We start from the raw sequence: 20,414 nt of genomic DNA, 5'->3' as shown, positions 1-20,414 counted from the left end.
TTGATATTTCAAGAAATTTTTATTTATTTACATATTAGTGCTCTTTCAAAATTAGAAATTTTTATTTATTTACATATTAGTGCTCTTTCAAAATTTAAAATTTTATAACTAGTGCGCTTTAGCGGGTTCGCCCCTGTTACATTGTCATGATGATTCTGATTCTTTTTGTGCAGTTGTTCACTTCCCCAAGTTTGGCTGTTAAACACTTCAGTTCATGCTAGTTAACATCTTCAACTTGAAGAGTTCTGGGAAAGTGACGAAAAAGATACACAAGAGGTTGAGATTGCACATCTTATTAATCTAGTGTGATATTTTGTAAGAACAATTTAGATTTAAACTTCATGTTCTCAACGAGTTTATACGAATCAAAACTAAATTAAAAAACATAAGAAATACGAAACAAAGACTAACAAACAAGAAAACATTAGAAAGTACCAGACAGTAAAACGACGTAATGCAAGGTTAGAGGGTGAGTTGCTTGGTTAGAGCGGAACAGCTAAGCGTCTTGGTTGAACCGAGACTACTTGGTCCTCCCGAGCTCGAGTCAACATGGCGACCGTTAACGTACTGAGGACAGAGGGCGATGGTTACCGTCTCGCCAACTGCTCTTCTCCACTGCTCTTCACGCAAGAAAGTCACGTTGGAGAGAGAGAGAGAGAGAGAGAGACGTGCTATAAAAAAATATTGCAGAAGCGGAAGGAGAAGAGGAGGAAAGGAATGGATGCTGAAAGAGAAAGGATTTTAACCTCTCATGTAGCAAATCCATTCACATTTTCAGCAACGAGAGAATCCTCTCCCTCGCCTTTCTCTCCCTCTCTTGTTGAATCACAATTTCACCTCCCTCTGGGTGATCTACTCGGGTGAGCGGATCCCTCTTCTCCCTTTCATCTGGTTGCTAGCTTTTGCATTTTCTTCCTTTCTGCTGCTTGTGTCTGGTTCTGAGGACAGAGACGAGGATGGAGGAATTTAAGAGTTAATGAGGGTCAGCTGTCTTGGTCGGGTTTAACCCGCCGTTCTTTCTTTCGGTTTTAGCATCGGAACTCGAGTGATGCCTGAGTTTTGCTCTTTTCTGATGTCGTGGGAGGATAGATTGGTGCTGAGGTTCTTAAAGTGCAGAACGATCGAATTCTGTTCATTGTTCTGGCATTCGGCTTGAAATGTGGGTCCGATCGCGGCGATTTTGTGATGCGTAGGACTTTCGAGAAACCTCATGAGATTATTGGTCAACGAAGTTTTTGGTGTTTCATTAGTTACGTTTAGTGTTATTAGTTCTCTGCTGATGCTTGAGTTTCGCTGAGCTTTTGATAAGCAGCTGGACTTTTGTTTTATTGCTATTAAGATTTCTCTGCATCCGGTATCATGCAAGAAACAGTGTCCCTTTTTCCCTTCTCTCCCGACTAAGTCTTCACTTCTTTCATTTATCTGAAGGCGTCTTGTTCTCCATGTTTGTCCTCCATTTGTTTCTTCTAGGCATGCTGTAATGCTTAATTGGATTGTGGAGTTCCACCGTATTTGGGAGTCGGACCAATATGTACATAATATCCATTACCCAAGTAATTGCCAAAGTTAGTGCTGCCATATTCTAAATGGAGGTTATCAATTTTGATGAATACCAACTAGCAAATATCTTGATAGTGATTAGAGTCAACAAAAATCTATTGCAACTGAGACAAGGCTTCCTCAATCTTTTAGATTGTCAAAGTAGCTTTTTTTTCTTAATGTCGTAACTCTGTGTAGACTCCTGCAGTCTGCCGCAGAATGGTAGCTCGCAAGTAGTGGATTATACTCCACCGTTTGTAACTAAGCTATTAGTAGCCCAGAGAATAGAAAGAGAAACCACTTATTGATCTAAATATGGTATATATGGAGATATATGCAAAATTTCTGAAATTTGTGTCCACCTTTTGCTCTTTTTGAGTACCCTATTTGATGTGAATTTTGCTGAAAGTTGCCTGCTTTTCTTTATTACTTGTCGATGGCATACATTATTAGGCTATCAATTAGAAGTTTTGATATATGAAGTGAAGGTTTAGTGAAATTATGGCAGGTGTTTTCTCAGGAGTTCCTTTTTATAGCTTGTTTCGGTGCATTAGCAATGGTTTGGAAGACATGGGAGGGAAGAATTGAAGTGATGCAAATGGCACAGAAGAGATCTTCTAAGAGACCGTTGTGGATTCTGCTAATACTTAGTATGCTGTGCATCTGTATGATGGGTGTTCATGTTTATCCACCTCGCCAGTATGCAGCTTGTTATTTATTTGCTTCAACCATATGCAACCCTCACGGGCAATTGTTTCAAGTCTTTCAGTTTTCACATGAAAGAACATATACTGATGATGAGATTGCAGCTCGTGTTGTCTTTGACAATATTCTTAAGATGCATGGAATTCAACCCAAGAACCCAAAGATTGCCTTCTTGTTTTTGACGCCAGGTTCTTTGCCTTTTGAAAAACTGTGGGAGAAGTTCTTTCTTGTGAGTGTTTCTCCTGTTTGACTTTCATAGAATTTACTTTCTATGCTAACTATGAATAGAGTCTCTTCTTCATGTCCCATTGATGTCTTCTTCTCTCAAGTAGCTTCTCCAACAACATGTGCTTTTGTGATCCTATGGAGAACTATTGTATGTTCTTTGCTTTTCTTAAGTAGACCATAATATATACTGTTCATCTTCTGTTCATTATGCATGCAATACTGCCACTTGCTTAATTTTTTTTTTTTAAAAAAATAAGAAGAATATTATCCAAGTCTCGATTTCATTTTAGATCCAAATGTGGATCCAATCTAGATTCTTTAAGACATTGGATTCAAGTGAAATCAGTAAGAGGGTTTTGTGAGTTAAGAGCCTGATAATGCTGTTAAGAGAATTTGCATGTGGTAATGGTGCTTTGGGTTGTGTTTACCACCACTTCTTATGACATTTAGATAAGATTTTTTGCATGCAAAAGCTCCAATACATTTTTGTTCATCAAACATATAGTGGAACTTTATGGAAGGAAAGAAACATACCTAGACTGGAGAGTGAGTCTTTTCAGCCTGGTGAGAGTGATGCAGGAACTGGAGCCAATCCAAATCTCACTTCTAGTTCTAGGATTTCCTCAATGTGTAGATAATCTTTGAGATTAAGTGCTTATCAAAATTATCATCACATTTAGTTGTTATGTTTTAGAAGGATTCTTGTCATAGAATCATCCATTTATCTTGCTTTTCATCATCTTTAAGTAGGTGAGCAAGAAATTGTGCAGTTTGTTCAAATTTGATTAATAATATCAAGTTTCTTCCTTCTTTATCTCACGTAATTGCCTTTATTCTCTCTATTTCCTTACTTTATAGTAGGTTTGGTAGCTGCACATCTCTGATTGCAGGGCTTTAGGAGAAACCCTTCTAATCCTCTTTATCAAAATGGAAAGCTGAGTTATAAATTTAGAATCAGATATATGGGAAAGCTATTGTACAACCAAGAAAATCAGCAAAACCACATAAAATATTTCGCTATTCCTTATCTCTCTTGTTAATCTACTATAGTTCTTAACAAATGCAAGCTAACAAATCACAGTTTTACATATTCTAACAAAAGCATCTGTTCCAGTCTGAACCTGCCATCCTACTGCTCAGGCATAGCTAAATGTTGTCAGTACCCTGTCCACCAATAACTTTTCCAGCTATAAATAGGCCAATCTTCTTCCTGCTCTCTTGCCCTTCTTTCTGGCACTGGCCTGAGAATGGCAAGGGCAAGCGACAGCACTCTCTCTCATCTTCCAAACTCGCTTTCTCCTTTTTCTTTCTCTCCCATTTTTTTCCCTCCCTCTCTTTTTTCCTTTCCCATTTTCCCACTTCTCCTTGTCTTTCTCTTCTCAGTCACACATAACATGGATGATCGTGCCTCATCCTTTAAAAAGAGATCAGATGTTGTCCTTTTTAAAGAACAGCCAGGATGTTGTCTTTATAAAGATGACACCTCTTTTCATCCTTTAAAAGGGACAACGAGGGTCTAGTAATGTTTTAAAAATAAAACTTTTACTTTATTTAATGTAAATTTTAGTAATGGATTATATAACAACCTTCAAATAAATTTTGATTTACAACAAAGAAAATATATATAGACATATGAAACTATTAATTATATACATATACCCTTGCCACACTGCACCCAATTTCTCTTAAATTTTCACACCCACACCCACATCTACACCCACACCAGCATCTGCACCCATAAGGAACATGCAAAGAGTGTTTCCTTTCTCACGCCATAAGAAATTTTAACTGGATACATGCTAAATTTTTTCATTTGAAGAGTTTAGAAATTAAATTCCTTTTCTTAGTTATGAAACCAGAAAACTAAACTTTAGAACCCATGCACGCTTTGGCCAGGAAAAGGTTAAAAATTTACAGCCAAATCCTGATTTCTGCTTTAGGAATCGGGATTCATCAGTCCTAGAATCAAGATTTCCTAGTTTGAGAACTGTGATTCTCTCAATTGGAAACTTGGATTCCACTTTCCCAAGAATCAAGATTGTTGTTCTGGGAAATTGGGATTTTTGTTACTGGAGCTCACATATTTCAGGCCACCTCTAGTCTTGTTTTTAGGGAATTGCGATTATTAGTGGCTGTGCATAATTTCAGCATCCATGTTTTGACCATACCTGAACCATTTGCCACAAGGAAACCTAATGAAAAATAAGAATCTAATTGACATTTTATAAATTTGAATCTCTTTATGTAACTGCACATTATGTGTTTCTTTGTGGGTGAGAATGATTAATGCTGCAATTCTTCTTCATGTTGTTTGTGTACTTCAGGGTCATGAAGATAGGTTTTCTATTTACATACATGCATCTGAGCAAAAACCAAAGCATCAGAGCTCTTTGTTTGTGGACAGAGAAATTCGAAGTGAGAAGGTATATGTCATATTTCTCTTTTGCGATCATTTGCATTTGCATATATTGCTTTAAGTTCCTGCTCTTGTTTTATTATCTCTGGTTGCCATTTCACTTATTGAAATATTCGTTCTTTCATTTGGCCCTAAAAGATTGATATATCTCAATTCTTTTAGTTTTGAAAAATGTCATTAGATTCATGGAAGGCTCTATGTCTTGTTCAAGTTAGAAACATTTAAGAGAAAAAATCGTATATGTTTGGATGAGAAATTCGAGAATTCATTTGCATTCACATAATATGCATGTTAAGCATTGTATTTGAAACATAATTTTGTATTTATCATAGGCTGTGCATTATAATGCCAAGAAGCTGAAAATGGGACCGTTTTATCATGGTATAGAACATGAAAGAGCATTATTGGGGTCAATGACCTATGGATCTGGAATGATATCTATGTCATTATATACATAGTTTATAACCAGTCACCACCATATATACTCTCAGAATATATGTGTTCCTATTACCAAAATAGCTCCAAAATATTATCAGGAAAATCTTGTCATACTTTCAAAATCTTAAAAAAAAAAAATATTCACGGTGTCATGTTATATCACTAATTTTCCTTTTTTTGAGAAAAACCTTTTTATATATTCTTTAAGGTACATCTTCAAATTTTGATCCCTTTATAATTTTTAAACTTTGCTCAATGTTTGTTAATGTTTTTTTAAGAATAGTGGAAAACTCATAATGGCTTGCTTCTTCTGCTTTTCATACCTTTTTTCTGAATTCTGAAGATCCTTTTGTGAAAGGCAACATTACAAGATTGCATCAGGAAGTACCAAGAATGATAATGATGAACATCTTTGCAACTGGAACATTAAAACTTGATGATTAAATAACATATCAGATGTTGTGGATGTAAGGACAGTCACGTACAAGTATTTTCTTGGCAATATGTATGGCCTTCGAATGTCAAAGTTCTTGTACATCCCGTGCACATGTTGTGCAACGTTTTTAGATTAGGTTGTTATTTGCTCATAACTAGCAATGTCCAGCTACTAATTTCTAAAGTTGTTATGTCCAATGGTTCATGCATCTTATTCATCTTTGGCACTTGGTGCTAGCATGTCCTAAAGCAGTCACTGCTTGTCCTGGATATTACTCCTTTGTGGGATATTTGCAATGCTTTTCAGTCATATTCCTTTTCTGTCATGCTATTTCTTGTTACAAAATTTTTCCGTCCAAAAAAGTCTGGTCAAATAAACAAATGTGAATTATCTTGAATTTAGGTAACTGGGCCATGAGATTGTAAAATCGGTCAAATCAGTGGGATGTTTTAAAGATATTTGTGCTCGTATTTGGAATCATTGTTCACTTTAATAACTCCCAGTACAACTCATATTATGGAAATGTTAACAATCAACATTTTTTAGGTTGATTGGGGCCAAGTTTCAATGGTTGAGGCAGAACGGAGACTTTTGACAAGTGCCCTTCAAGATCCTGATAATGGATTCTTTGTGTTGCTTTCTGACAGGTTTGGTGTTTTGACCAAATTTTACTGGATCCCCATTTTTTGGTACTTTGACATCTAATGTAACAAACATTATTTTTTTTTTCTGTGCTTCACTGCAGTTGTGTGCCATTGCATAATTTTGATTATGTATATGAGTACCTAACTGGAACAAACCTCAGTTTCATTGATTGGTAAGCTTATTCTATACTCTCTGGGCCAAAAATGAGCCAAAGTAGAACACATTTATTTTTCCTGTCTATATGAATGAACAGATTATCCTTGGTAACTGATCAAATTATGATGAAATGCAGAATAATTCTGTGCATGCATGCTTTCCAAATTTCAATTCATGTGCAAATGTTCCCATCCATAAAGCATGTCACTGAGTTCAGAAACAGTTTTATCTTAATTGTGAATAAAATTCTGCTTTCAGGATGCCTGCAAGCCAACATTTGCATGTTGCAGAATCCTATGGCAGTGTTCATTTGATACGTCTACTTTTAGACACCAATATTGGCATGTTTTGAGAATATCCAATTTTATTAGCCAAACAGCTTCAATTTATTTACAAAAATGAATAGGTCAATTATTATATTTTTTCTCAAAAAAAAAAAACTATTCTTTATCGATATATTAAGTAAGCAACTGCACATTATATATATATATATATATATATATATATGACTAACAAGCTATGGTTCATGATTCAATGGTAAAAAAAGCAAATTGTAAGCTGCATACCGAATCTGCACCCAGGCATCACCTGAGTCATAATGACTTGGATGCAGCAACCTTTTTGAAGAGTCTGTGTTCCTTAGATGTCTGTCATTAGTCTGTTCATTGTGATGATCTCCAAGAGTCCTTTTGGATCCATTTCTAAATTCTTTTATTCTACTATTGAATTCAAGAGCTCATTGTCATTAAGCATTTGAAATAGTATTTAAATATTTGACTTTTCATATCTTTTATTTTTATTTTTCTCTTCTTTTAGCTTTGAGGATTCCGGTCCCCATGGGACAGGCAGGTATTCAACTAATATGTTACCTGAAATTGAAACTAAAGACTGGAGGAAGGGAGCGCAGGTACTATTTCTACTGAAATAAATGCATGCTGCTGATTTCTTATTGATTACATAGATAAAGTGCATGTCTTACACTTTCAGATGGACATTATCTAATATTGTGTATTTAAAAGAACTTGTGAGTTGGGTCAAGGGCTTAGTCAGGACTAGGTACATTAACCATCCCACGTAAAAGGGAAATAATAAAGTGCAAAACTGAAGGATTTCTCAGTAAAAAGAGTATGCCTGCTGACTTACAAGGAAAAACAGCTAAAATCCATGATAGCATTACCACATTAAACATTCCACAACATGGCAATTTATATGACTGAAAAAAAAAAAAATCAAATTAATGAAGTTGAACAATTTGTACAGCTTAAATGCAGCTATAAATTTTAAAATTAATGATTTTCAAAATCATTAGAAGTAAAAAATCTTATTTCTTACAGACCAATTACTTTCTAACTTTTGTAACATAAAATCCTAAACATAAACATAAAATTATTGGTGTCAGTTAGAAAAGGGAGGAATATAAGTCCTCAACAAAAACATGACTTCCATGTTAGCATTGCATTTTTTTAAACTGACTTCTATCATAATTCTAATAAATAAGAAATAGTACTAAGGAAGGACCAATACAATTATATGCAAATCAACTGAAAAACCTAAAAAGAGCATACAAATATCCATGACGGTGGCTATCCAAAGTCATGCAGTTCACTCATGAGGGACGCCCCATCCATTGTGATGGATGTTTGAGAGAAAAATAAGAAGAAAATAGTAATGGCCATTTTCGTCATCAAGTATTAGTTCACACCTTTTTCTCACTTTCTTTTCTCTCAACCATCCACCACGATAGATTTGACGGCCCTCTTGAGTGAGCTTTCTGGCCTTGCGATATTTTTCCCCTTTTTCAAAAAGTTCCTTTATTACGCATTTTAATGTATTTTTTCCATTTTTTTGTTTATTTAAAAATCTTAAAATGATATCTCAAATCTTTATCAATATACCTATAAAAAAATTAGTACAATGCTACTAATTTCATGAGCTTTTATTACTTTTATATACTTTTAGATGTTGAATTCCTGAAACGTACACCAAAAAAAAACACTTTGCTAAACATTCCTCAGAAAATGCTCACCACAAACAATCCGTGAAGGCATGAACTATATACATAACTATGATAACATGAGCATATGCACTTCTAACGCAAAATTACATGTAACATACCAAATGAGGGAAGAAAATTACATAAAAACAAAAGAAGGAAAGAAAGATTGTTGATGAAAAACCCTAGATCACCTCAGTGAGCCTAGGGATTATATGTGACAGGTTTCCTAGGGATGACCAGCTTAGGCAACCAGCCAAGTCTTGGTGATGCACCCCCAACTTATGCTTCAAGCCAAAGGCCATTTCCCATCCAAGGAGGGAAACATGATGAAGATATATTGTATTACACATTCTGCCTTGGAAACCAATTTGATGCCTTGTTCAATCAAGATCTCCGTCTTTACTAAATATGTTAGGCTTAAATTTGTTTTCATGGTGCCGAATTATTGGTAGAAGCACCTCAAAGGCCAAAGACCTTGTGCTTTTATTCTTTTTTTTTTTTTTGGTACTTTTATTTTGTATAAATGCTGGTTTAAAGTGGACTGGAAACAAGGAACACTATCTAATATGTCATTTTTCTTCTCATATTACATGTAACATATGAAAATAGCTGTGCCCATAGTGTCTAGCTTTTTAGGCTGTTCATATCAAACATTTTGCATCCATATCCAACACCAACTCCTGTATCCCTATCCTTGCAACAAAGCCTCAAACTAAATGTCAATCCCTGGTTCACTGTTGTCAATCGACTCTTGCCAAAAAGGCCAATGTCAGGATGTTAGCTTTTAATTGTTATCGTAGCCTCAAGTCACTATTTGACTATGCTCAACTAAATGGTTGTAAACTGATTATATAACTAACTGCTAAACATGCATCTTAATGTAGTAACGGTGTAGTTTCATGCTGCAGTGGTTCATAATGAAGCGACAACATGCACTAATGGTTCTAGCTGACGGAATTTACTACTCAAAATTCAAAGAGTTCTGTAAGGTCAGTTAGGATACATGATTTATGCTTGTGGATTTTCTGCTAATAGGTTTTTACTTTTATGAGTATCTGAAGCTTATAGTCTTCTATTTGACATTTAAAGTTGCATTCTGACCATTTTCTGTTCTTTGTGGCTATGCCTCTTAATCTTGGGATTTTGGCCTTGCTTATGTCAGTACTTTGGATTATCCAAGCTGACATTTTATTTTTCGTTTTTTTAATGGATAATCTCTCCTCCTACTCTCTATGGCATAACTGTCGTGCTATATCAATAATTGTTGCAAACATTGGCTTCATAGTAATATTGATGATGTGTTTCAGAATGACTGATTACATCACATAGACATGGTAAAAGAGTTGGCACACCCCTATCTATGTGATGCAAGCCCTCCTCAGTAGCCGAGGATCTCTTGCACATGCTTAGCCTCTTGCTAGTCTATGGGTACAATGAACCCGTCCGGACAGGACCTAGAGCAAGAAAAGCCCTAGTACAGTAAGCCCTCCCTCAGTGTACAATAGCTCCTAAATGCGGTGTAGTGGAATGGCGTTGTGCTCGAACAAACCACCCAGAGATAGAAAGGTAGAGACTGAGGAAGAGAAGGAGGCTACACGGCTAGGCTGAGTGGGCACCAATCCCGAGCTAGAGAGAAGCTAGGCTTGGCAGCCATGTATCTAGGGAAGCAAGTGAGTCACGAGGGGTTAGCCTTAACTGGCCCACTTATGGTTCTACTGTTAGTGGCCACCTACTAACTTCAGTTCCCACAAGAGAAACTCATCCACATGCACTGCTCTAACCCAATTAGAGCAACCCTCTCCAGAGGGGAAAACCCTATTACATCAATAACCCCATTGCGTTCCCAATCCCTTATTTATAACCATCTTCTGGGTTAGTCTAGTAGACCCGACTCAGGCCCTATCCCAAATCCAAACCCTTGACTCTAACATTACTGCCCCCTTTGAAAAGCACCTTGTCCTAAAGGTGTGAATAACTGAAAAAAATGGTTGTCGGACGAGAAATGTCCTCCCACATGAGTATTGTTTCACATTCTGTGTAATTATCAAGGCACTTTGTCAGCCTTAACGGCCTGTTTGGTAGGAGGAATAGGGAGGGATTGAGCAATCCCTCCTTTGTTTGGTTGGTTAATTAGAAAGAAGGGAAAGGGAGGAAAAGGAGCAAAGCATGTTTGGTTGCAAGGGGAAGGAAAGGAAAGGAAAGGGAGGGATTGTATAGTGTAAATCCCTTCCTTCCCAAATCGGATGGATTAGGAAAGAAAGGAAAGAAAGGTAAGTGGAAGAGTTTTTTATTCCCACACTACCCCTCCTTTTTTTTTCTCCTTTCTAAATCCATGTGCTATTTAGTCTTTTATTTCCTTTCCTTTCTATCCAAACAAGCTTTTTAATCAACTCTTTCCTTTTCATTCCATTCATTTCCTTTCCCTTCCCTTTCCTTTTCTTTCCCTTCCCTCTCTTTTCTTCCCTTCCCTTCCTTCCCTTTCCCTTCAACCAAACAAAGCTATGGATTTTATAAATGGAGATAATTAATAATGGGTCGGATCGGATCCCTTCCCAATTTCCTATTGTCATAAATAGGCTGTTACCCTAGGGATTAGGGTTATGCAAGTAATGAGGATTACCTCTTGGCAAGTGGCAAGTTCAGGCCTGATTGTGTGTTGGGAAGGTGCGTGAGTTACGCTTTGTTTGGTTGGAGGGAAAGGAAGGGATGGAAAGGGAGGGAATGGAAAGGGAAGGGAAGGGAAGGGAAGAGAAAGGGAAGGGAAGGAAAGGGAAAGGAATGGAATGGAAAGAGTTGATTAAAAAGTTTGTTTGGATAGAAAGGGAAGGAAAATGAAAGGAATGAAAAAAAAAGACTAAATAGCACATGGATTTAAAAAGGAGGGAAAAGGAGGGAAAGGGACAAAAGGTGTTTGGTTGCAAGGGGAGGGAAGGGGAGGGAAAGGAAAGGAAAGGGGAGGGAGGGATTGTTTAGGGCCTGTTTGGTAGGAGGGAAAGGGAGAGAAAGGAAGGGAGGGAAAGGGAGGGAAAGGAAAGGGAAGGGAAGAGAAAGGGAAGGGAAAGGAATGGAATGGAATGGAAAGGAAGAAGTGATTAAAAAGCTTGTTTGGATACAAAAGAAAGGAAAGGAAAGGAAATGTTAATACTTTACAATAATACCCCTAACAGTCAAAATGTTTAAAAAATTAAGAACGTGAAGGAAGGGGTATTGTGGGCAGTCAACACTTTGCTCCTCTCTCCCTTTCCTTTCCTTCCCAATCCGTCCGATTTGGGAGGGATTGCATTTACACTACACAATCCTTTCCTTTCCCTCCCTTCCCTTTCCCTCCCCTCCCAACCAAACACACTTTGCCCCTTTCCCTCCCTTTCCCTCCTCTTTAGTTAGCCAACCAAACAAAGGAGGGATTGCTCAATCCCTCCCTTTCCTTCCCTTTCCCTCAACTTAAGTGTAAATCCCTTCTCTTAACACACACAACACTAACAGTTGGTATCATAGCCTCAATGGTGAGTTAAGAGATGCTCGTTGCTTTCAAGAACATGAAGAAGCAGGCGGAAACTGCTTGCCAGCTGCTCGTGGGACGCTTAAAAGCCATGGAAAAGAACTGTGGTGAATTGGGACAAACCGAAGTTGACTCTCAAATGCAATCGATGATGGGTGAACTGGTAGGGATGATGGGGGAGATGTTGCAGGGAGCAACTCAAGCAGCTCGCACCAAAACAACCCAAACCCCCATCAGATTCCAGGTATGAACACCCATGCACAACCCTCGTCTGATTCATTCGTGCGTACTGGGGAAGGATCTGGATTCCATCATTTTTTGGCGAAGATTTTCTCAGTTGGGTCTTTAGGGGAGTAGTATTTTGACTGCTAGGGTGTTGTAGCGGAAAGTTGTGTGGGACATGCAGCCGTCCATCTGGAAGGGGCAGCTATACGTTGGTATAAATGGTTGGTGACACAGCAATGCAAACCCAGCTGGTCCAGGTTTGTGGAAGCTCTTACTGTCCGATTTGGCCCATTCGCTTGTTTAGATTTCAACATAGAGATAGAGTTATCGAAGATCAGACAATAGGGGTCACTAGTTGAGTCTCAAGCAGAGTTTGAGGAACTCAATAACATGGTGCGAGGGTGGCCAGTGGAAATGTTGATAGGAACCTTCGTAGGGGGGCTCAAAGAAGAACTAAGAATAGACATGCAGGCCACACGTCCACAGTCTCTGCTGGAAACTTTCGAACTGGCAAGAGTAGCAGAAGAAAAGTGTCGCAGATTGGGAGGCGCTGTGAGAGATTCAAGATCACTGAAACAGACGGTGTGGAAAACTAATTTACCCCCTGCTGAATCTCGCGGACAGAGCACCGTTCAAAGAAAATCCAACGAAAGAAAGTCAGTTTTAGTAAAGAAACTGAACCCTGAGCAGATTCAAGAGGCACAGAAAAGGACTGTGCTTCCAATGTGAGGAAAAATGGTCTCCTGGTCATATTTGTAAAAAAATGCACATGTACCTGGTGGACGAAATGAGGAAGAAGGAGAAACAGTGACCATGGAAGATGAGGTGCAGGAAGTGGAGGAAGGAGTGATAGCCTCCCTTCAAATTTCACTCCATGCACTCGTAGGGGACAATGTTCCCCAAGTGATGAGAGTTCAAGGGAAACTAAAAGGGAGGAAAATCAACGTGCTGGTGGACACTGGTTCCACCTGTAACTTCGTATGCAAGAAGACTGCGAAGCGAAGGCATGTGGGTGTTCCATTGAAGGTCAGCCAGAGTTCAGGGTTGTATTGGGCGACGGAAATTTCCTGATATGTAAGGGACACTGCCTGAAGGAGGTTGTGGAGATCCAAGGGCAGAAATTGGAGCTGGAACTCTACCCCCTAGCAATGGGAGGCACTGACTTGGTACTAGGGATGCAGTGGCCTAAACAGTTAGGAAGGGTCAAATGGGATTTCAATGAAATGAAGATGATGTTCAGAAGTCAGGATGGAGAGCACAACATTCTAACTGGCCTAAGTGACACTCAGATAGTGGTGGCAGCAAGGTCTGACGGCAGGAAGGTGGGAAGCAGGGTAATATACACTTGTTAATATTATTTCAGACTGCAGATCAAAGCAGAGGGACTGATTTCATACAGCGGCAACAGGAGGACCTGCGACCCATGTTGAGGCAGCACGCGGAAGTGTTTGACAAACCTGCTGGTCTTCCTCTGGCATGCATCTTTGATCATCGGATCGAACTTGAGGCCAAGGACAAACCAATAAATCTGAGGCCTTATAGATACAGTCACACACATAAAAATGATATAGAGAAATTGATTAAGGAGATGCTCTAAGGAGGCGTTTTTGCGTTGATTATAGGGCTTTAAATGCATGCGCCATAAAAATTAGTTACCCAATACTAGTTATTGAAGAATTATTGGATCAGCTCTTTGGGGCTAGAATCTTTTCAAAGCTAGACCTACGTGCAAGGTATCACCAAATAAGAATGGCTCCAGCTGATGTCCACAAAACCCCCTTTCAAACCCACGAAGGGCACTATGAATTCTCAGCCATGCCTTTTGGCTTGACCAATGCGCCTGCAACCTTTCAAGCAGTGATGAATAAGCTCTTCCAACCATACTTAAGGAGATTCGTCCTCGTGTTCTTCGATGATATCCTGATTTACATTCTAGATCAGGTCCAGCACACAAAACACTTGAATCTGGTTCTACAGGTGCTAGCCAAGAACAGGTTATATGCTAAGGCTTCAAAGTGCCTTTTGGGAGTAGTCAAGTGACCTATCTTGGTCATAGTATATCTGATCAGGGGGTACAAATGGAGAAGGGGAAGATTTCTGCCATTGAAGATTGGGAACTGCCGATAATGCCGATGCTTAAAAATGGCAAAAGGGGCCTTCCTAGGACTGGCAGGGTATTATCGACGTTTTGTGAGGGATTTTGGAACCATTTGAACTCCTTTAACAGCGATGCTTAAAAATGGCAAGTTTAGGTGGGACAAACACAGGAAGGAGGCGTTCCATCAATTAAAGAAAGCTGTAGTTACAGCACCTGTTCTAGTTCTGCCAGACTTTTCTCAGCCCTTCCATGTGGAAACAGATGCATCAGAAATAGGAGTTGGGGCAGTTTAAGCCTAAGACATTACCCAATTGCATATCTCAGCAAGGCCATGGGAGGCAACCTTCAAAGGAAAATCAGCGCATGAAAGGGAGCTGATGGCTATGGTATACAAAAGTGGCACCATTATTTGGCCAGGCGGCAATTTCATGTCTTCACTGATCACCATAGTCTAAGGTATTGCATGAAACAAAAGATTTACACGTACAGCAGAAATGGATCATGAAACTGGTGAGATACGACTTTGTTATTCACTACAAAAGGGAAGCCAACAACTTAGTTGCTGATGGTCTTTCCAAGGAAATTTGAACCAGCTGGAGACAGTCATGCAGCTCAGCTTCAAACTCTAATCAGGCCTATGACAGAACTGTGGCACAGGTTGAAGTTGCGTAGTGAGCATCATTGATACATATACTCCAAGTCGGGGTTGGGGGTGGGGGGAGTGTTAAGAGTTATTTCTTAATTCTTAGTCATGTCTTTAAAGTAGTAGGATGTTATTATTTTTGTTCCAGTGTGAGCCTATTTTGTAATTCCCTTGGGCTGACCCTAATCCCTATTAATATGGGATCTATGTCACATGAGTGCAGGGTGCGGGTGCGGATGTGAGTGCTGGTGCGATGTGTCCCAAAAAATTTGGGTGCGAGGGTGCGGCAAGGGTGTATATATATATATATATATATATATATATAATATTCATTTTATATATAAAAATGTATGTATTTATAATGTATATAATTTTAGCTTGTTTCTTAACTTAATCTGTCCTTTCTTGTTACTTTTATTACTATACATAAAGAAAGAAAAGGACAGGGAGAAGAAAAAAAAACCAATGGAAAATATTCTGAACTTGCATAAGAAAGGATGCCGTTGGGGTGCGTGTCGGAACTGTACCTGCACCAGCGTCGTGTCAAAATGGGTGCGGCCCCTTTTTTTGAAAAGTTCATGTGACATAGTATGAGATTATGGGTTAATGGAAAAAGTGATCTTTCTCTCTTTCCCAATGTGGATAGCAATAATAATGATAGTGATGATGACTAATTTTAAAAATTCTAGAGTATTACACCATCGTACATTTTACATTTTTGGGATATTTGTTAACTGGTAAATTTGAAAAAATGAATTAAAAATGCAAATCATAAATTCATAATTCCAATTGTGGACAAACCAGATGAATCAGCCAGTATGGAAGGCACTTGTATACAAGTAGTTCTTAAAAATTAGGTTTTGAAAGTGGAAAAAGTTAGTTTGGGTTTCAGAAGAAAATTGGAAACTGGAATAGGTTCAATGAGGCACTTGGCAGGTCTTAATTTTGGTCATATGTAAGCCTCTAGCCTTCCCTGATTTTGTTGTCTAACTAATAGGAAGGGAGGGGTCAGTAAGCTGATCTTCCCATTTTAACAAGGCAGACAGCCCTACCATGTTATGAAATATAGGAAGCATGTGTGACAAGCAGGTGGTGGTCTGTGAGTATCATAGATGGCACCAAATCTTCTGCTCACATTACCAGCTGCTATTTCATTCCTTCGTCTGTTGCTCTTCCATGAATGTTTCAATTCATTTTTGCTAGCACGGTTTGGTTTTGACTTTTTACAAAGAAAGGCAGCCAGTTCATGATCGCTCTGCCATGTGCACTCTATGGGAGTCAAATTCTCCTAAGCCAAGTTATTAAGGTTAGGAATTTAATCTGGGGAAACCCGAGCGAGTCTTGTATAATGACTTGGCTAGGTAGTGATTCTTTAGAAAAATTTTGCACGGTTCATTACGTCCTAGCGCAATGAAATTTATGCACATTGCCATCCAGTGCAATTTCTAGGTCATGAGAGAAGTGAAATGATCCCTTTTGTTGACTTTGAGGAGTGATTAGAAACCTCAACTGGAGTCAAGGTGTTTTTCTTGTGGCATATCATCATATGCACATTTTGAATGTTCTATTCTGTTCCCTAACTTAATCTAGACATTGACAGTTCTTCTGTTACCAATAAGGTTTTGATTGCTTTTGTAACTTTATTTTCTGAACTAATTCATTAAATCCGATTTATTCGTTTCTAATTTCACAGCCAGGTGCTGATGGCTACAACTGTATTGCAGATGAGCATTACTTGCCAACTTTATTCCATGTCAGTCCGTTAAGCAGTTTGCCTTTACGATAGTTCTTGATTTTGTTTTAAAAGGTTGGCTTTACATAAATTATGCAATAATATAGGTGTGTTGACTTTTGCCTCTGTCTTGCAGATGCATGATCCATCAGGCATATCAAATTGGTCTTTGACACATGTAGATTGGTCTGAAGGTAAATGGCATCCCAAGGCATATGAAGGAAAGGATGTTAGCTATGAACTCCTCAAAAATATGACAGTATGAACTTGTCACCATATTATTTTTCCATAATTCACTTTTTTGAAAATATTACAAAAGCTTTTGTTGTAATACATTTTTTGATGTTATGCTTTGCAGCTTATTGATGAGAAGGAACACATTTCAAGCGATGAGAAGGTACGGGGCACACCTTAAGTAGAAGTGGTTCCTGACCTGGTTTAGTGTCTATGCTAGGCAGTCAAACTTTCAGTTTGTTTTAGCTTGACGTTAGTATTATTACCGCAAATTTGCAAGTAGCATACATTGTATGTTCCGGCAACCACTAGGCACACTTTTTTGAGGTGAAAACATTTTGATGATGTTTTTCTGGTTGAAGACTCGATGTGAAAGAGCTTTGGTTCTTTGCATGACCCTTTGTCAAGTTGTCTTGGCTTTCTTCTGCTGATCAATGTTGAAGTTTTCCTCTTTCTTGTTGCCATCTCATTCTCTTCTATTCTTCATCTATAAATTTGGTGCGAAAGGTTAACAAGAAATCCTTCTATAACTAGTGGAAGTGTTAGTTTTTGATGTCCAAAGCCAGTCAATTTACAATGGAGATGAGTGCTCGTAGAGGGAAGTTTCTGCAGTAAACATCAGCTTCAACAATGGTGGGAGGCGTGTTTTATCCTTGATTAAGAGAATAATTTACGTGACAAATCTGTATAAAAATATTTACAAAAATTACAAGTATGTTGTTGCCCATTAAGAGTACATGTCAAAAGACACCAGAATATGATTGTGACTGGAGCGAGTATATAATGGACCCATTCTGATTGTAACTGTAAACTTAGTATTGCTATGTATATTATTGTCTCATATATTACTATTATTTTTGTGTATGTTATTCATGTTTAAGTTCTTTTGCACAATACAAGTCAATGTCCTGAAATATCTCGTAGGTAACAGTTTGATCACCTCGTAGTCACAGACTCACAGGAATTATATTACGTTTCTTAAGCTTGCTCTTATAGTTTTATGATTTCTTTTCTGTTTTTTGCTTTGTAAATCTTCTTAAGCTTTCAAAATTTTCCTGTCCTTTAATATTCTCAAACTGTGTGGCTTCATTGGTATCTGTTTTTGTTGGCAGAAACAAAAGACCCTAGTGCCGTGTCTGTGGAATGGAGTGAAGAGGCCATGTTATTTATTTGCAAGAAAGTTCAAGCCAGAAGCACTAGACAATTTAATGGAAATCTTCTCTAGCCACACATCAACTATTTAATTATATCCTTCGACATTGTTCTTTAGATCATTTTGCTGTCAGCTCTCCCTTCTAAACCCAGAAGCTCTTAATGGTTTCAAGCTGGTCACAGAGATTTTGATTGCCTGGCTATGTAACCCAGAGCCCTAGAGGGGCCGAGCTGCCAAATTGCAAGTTCTGATCGCTCAGCAGGGTTTTTCACCACCTCTATTTATCATGCTAAAATGCTTATTTTTAGCCAATCATTTGGAGCATTGTTTGATATACTTGATCTATTGGTGGATAAGATTAACCGAAATTGTAATCTCGTTCCGTACTTGAGTCCTAGTGGCATGCCAATGTGATTAATTCTTTGTCGATGTAAATATGCATTTTTCTTTTCCTATATCACAATCCATTTACTTCTGTTTCTTCCTATTCTCAGCTTCTTATGGAACAGTCTTGGTTACTCGTGCACTTCGAATTCCTTTCCTCCTCGTAAATGTAATAAAGGTTAACATTTTACACTTGAATATATCAGGTGGGAACTGACTACCTGTGCATTGAATTAGAGAATGATGCGTTGAGTTATGGACTTTTGATGTAATTGTCTTGAACCTTCTGGCAAGAGCGTTATCCACATGTCCGTGATCTGTCAACGAGCTACCTCATAGCTCAGATTCAAACAACCATGTTTTAACTTTGCAGATTGGCTCATATAGAGATTGAATTGGCCTTGAAGGTGACATCTTGTGGTCTTTGTTGACAGTTCTATCACCCCACGCTCCTGCTGCATACTCAGCCTGAACTTCTAACTTGTAATGCATTGATGTAGGGGCTGTAATCGCAGTCTTGGATTGCTCCAACCTCTTCGGTGTTTGGGGTTCTAAGTCAGTCTTCTTTTGGTTCGGCCCACTTGATTTCGCATCTTCACCCCCTTCTCTCACTCCTTCCTCATACTCTAGATACTCCTGCCGTGGAGCTGGTCCATAGTCTCTAGGCAGTAGTTCTAGTAGTGACCTTTTTCGGCATTGAAGCCTTGGGTAATCACCCATTGTTAATGCTCCATATAACTTCCCTCCTTCATGGACCTGGCCTTTAAGCCTCTTGGCTTCATCATTCTGCTGAATTAATTTGGATCTGCCCCGTCGCAGCATGGTACCGAAGTTGCTGTGGTTCTTAACATTTCCTTGTGACGAGATCAGAGGCTTGTGAATCCATGGATCGGTCGACAGAGAACAAAATATGCTCAGATCGGAGGAGGAACAACTCTGTTAGGCACCATGAACAGAATCTGAGTAATCAACATTTTCCGGGGACCGGAGTCCGATCAGAGGCCGGCGACCAGCCTGTCAACTCTGTAACATCCCCAGGAGCAATCTGGTGAAGTTTGAAGGCAATCGGAGAAGATTTTCCTAGACAACCGGAGCAGATCAGAATTGGGCTCCACTTCATCAAACCCGTGGAAAAATTTCAAATAATGTTATTTAGTGGTTCGCAAGATCGTTCAGCCCCCCCTCTGCCCTTGCTTGCATTGGAATTTTTTCCTTTTTGGCTGCATTGCATTCGATTTCAGCTGGATCTCCAATGTAATTAAGTCCATCTGATTTCTTCCTCGCCTGACTTCCAATGTAATTTTCTCTCTTGGATCATAACCATTTGCATCCCTGCTTGTGTCCATTGCTCGGCAAAACCTCTGATTTCACATACTGCATGAGAAGAATGGCATGTCATGATTCAATATTCACGTTTGGACCTCCAAAATATTCCAAGATCACATGAAAGTTGGAATTCTGTTGTATACATTTGGGTTCTGGATCTAACCGTGGGGTGTGATGGGGTTCGCTCGTGCCATTGTAGTTATCTAAAGAAGTGAAACATGTAAAGGAAAAGAAATAGGAAAGAAATAACCGACACTAGACTTTAATACAACAAAACACACACACACACACTGTTCCCCTGTGTCAGGGTTGTACAGTTTTTGTTTTTGTTTTAGTTGATTTCCTTTGTGTATGTTTGGGCCTTGGTGTAAGCTTGAGTGTTCATCTGTGTAGGAGCACCCTCCCAAGGTCTTTTGCAAGTGTATAGATTGGGGTTCCTAGCTTTGGTTGGTCGGCTTGGGAACTTTGTAAGCGGCTTCGGCCAACCTTTGTAAGTAAAGTGTAATAGCTTACTTGCTTCCTCGTGATGTACTCATCTTGTTAAAGTGAATATATTGCGAG

At 38.7% G+C, this 20,414-nt stretch overlaps 1 protein-coding gene across 1 annotated transcript; it reads left to right on the top strand.

Annotated features, from left to right (window-relative positions):
• The first annotated feature begins 629 nt into the window (after positions 1-629).
• LOC116248365 (glycosyltransferase BC10-like) lies at positions 630-18,662 on the top strand. The gene is made up of 11 exons (XM_031621118.2): positions 630-860; positions 2,048-2,473; positions 4,797-4,895; positions 6,309-6,409; positions 6,508-6,579; positions 7,380-7,470; positions 9,468-9,548; positions 16,718-16,777; positions 16,893-17,015; positions 17,115-17,153; positions 18,103-18,662. Exons 2-11 carry the CDS (start codon positions 2,096-2,098, stop codon positions 18,232-18,234), a joined length of 1,176 nt encoding a protein of 391 aa, XP_031476978.1. The 5' UTR covers positions 630-860; positions 2,048-2,095; the 3' UTR covers positions 18,235-18,662.
• Positions 18,663-20,414: the final 1,752 nt, after the last annotated feature.

This window comes from Nymphaea colorata, chromosome 2 (genome assembly GCF_008831285.2).
Source record: "Nymphaea colorata isolate Beijing-Zhang1983 chromosome 2, ASM883128v2, whole genome shotgun sequence".
NCBI lineage: Eukaryota > Viridiplantae > Streptophyta > Magnoliopsida > Nymphaeales > Nymphaeaceae > Nymphaea > Nymphaea colorata.
This window is presented reverse-complemented; position numbering and strand designations above follow the sequence as displayed.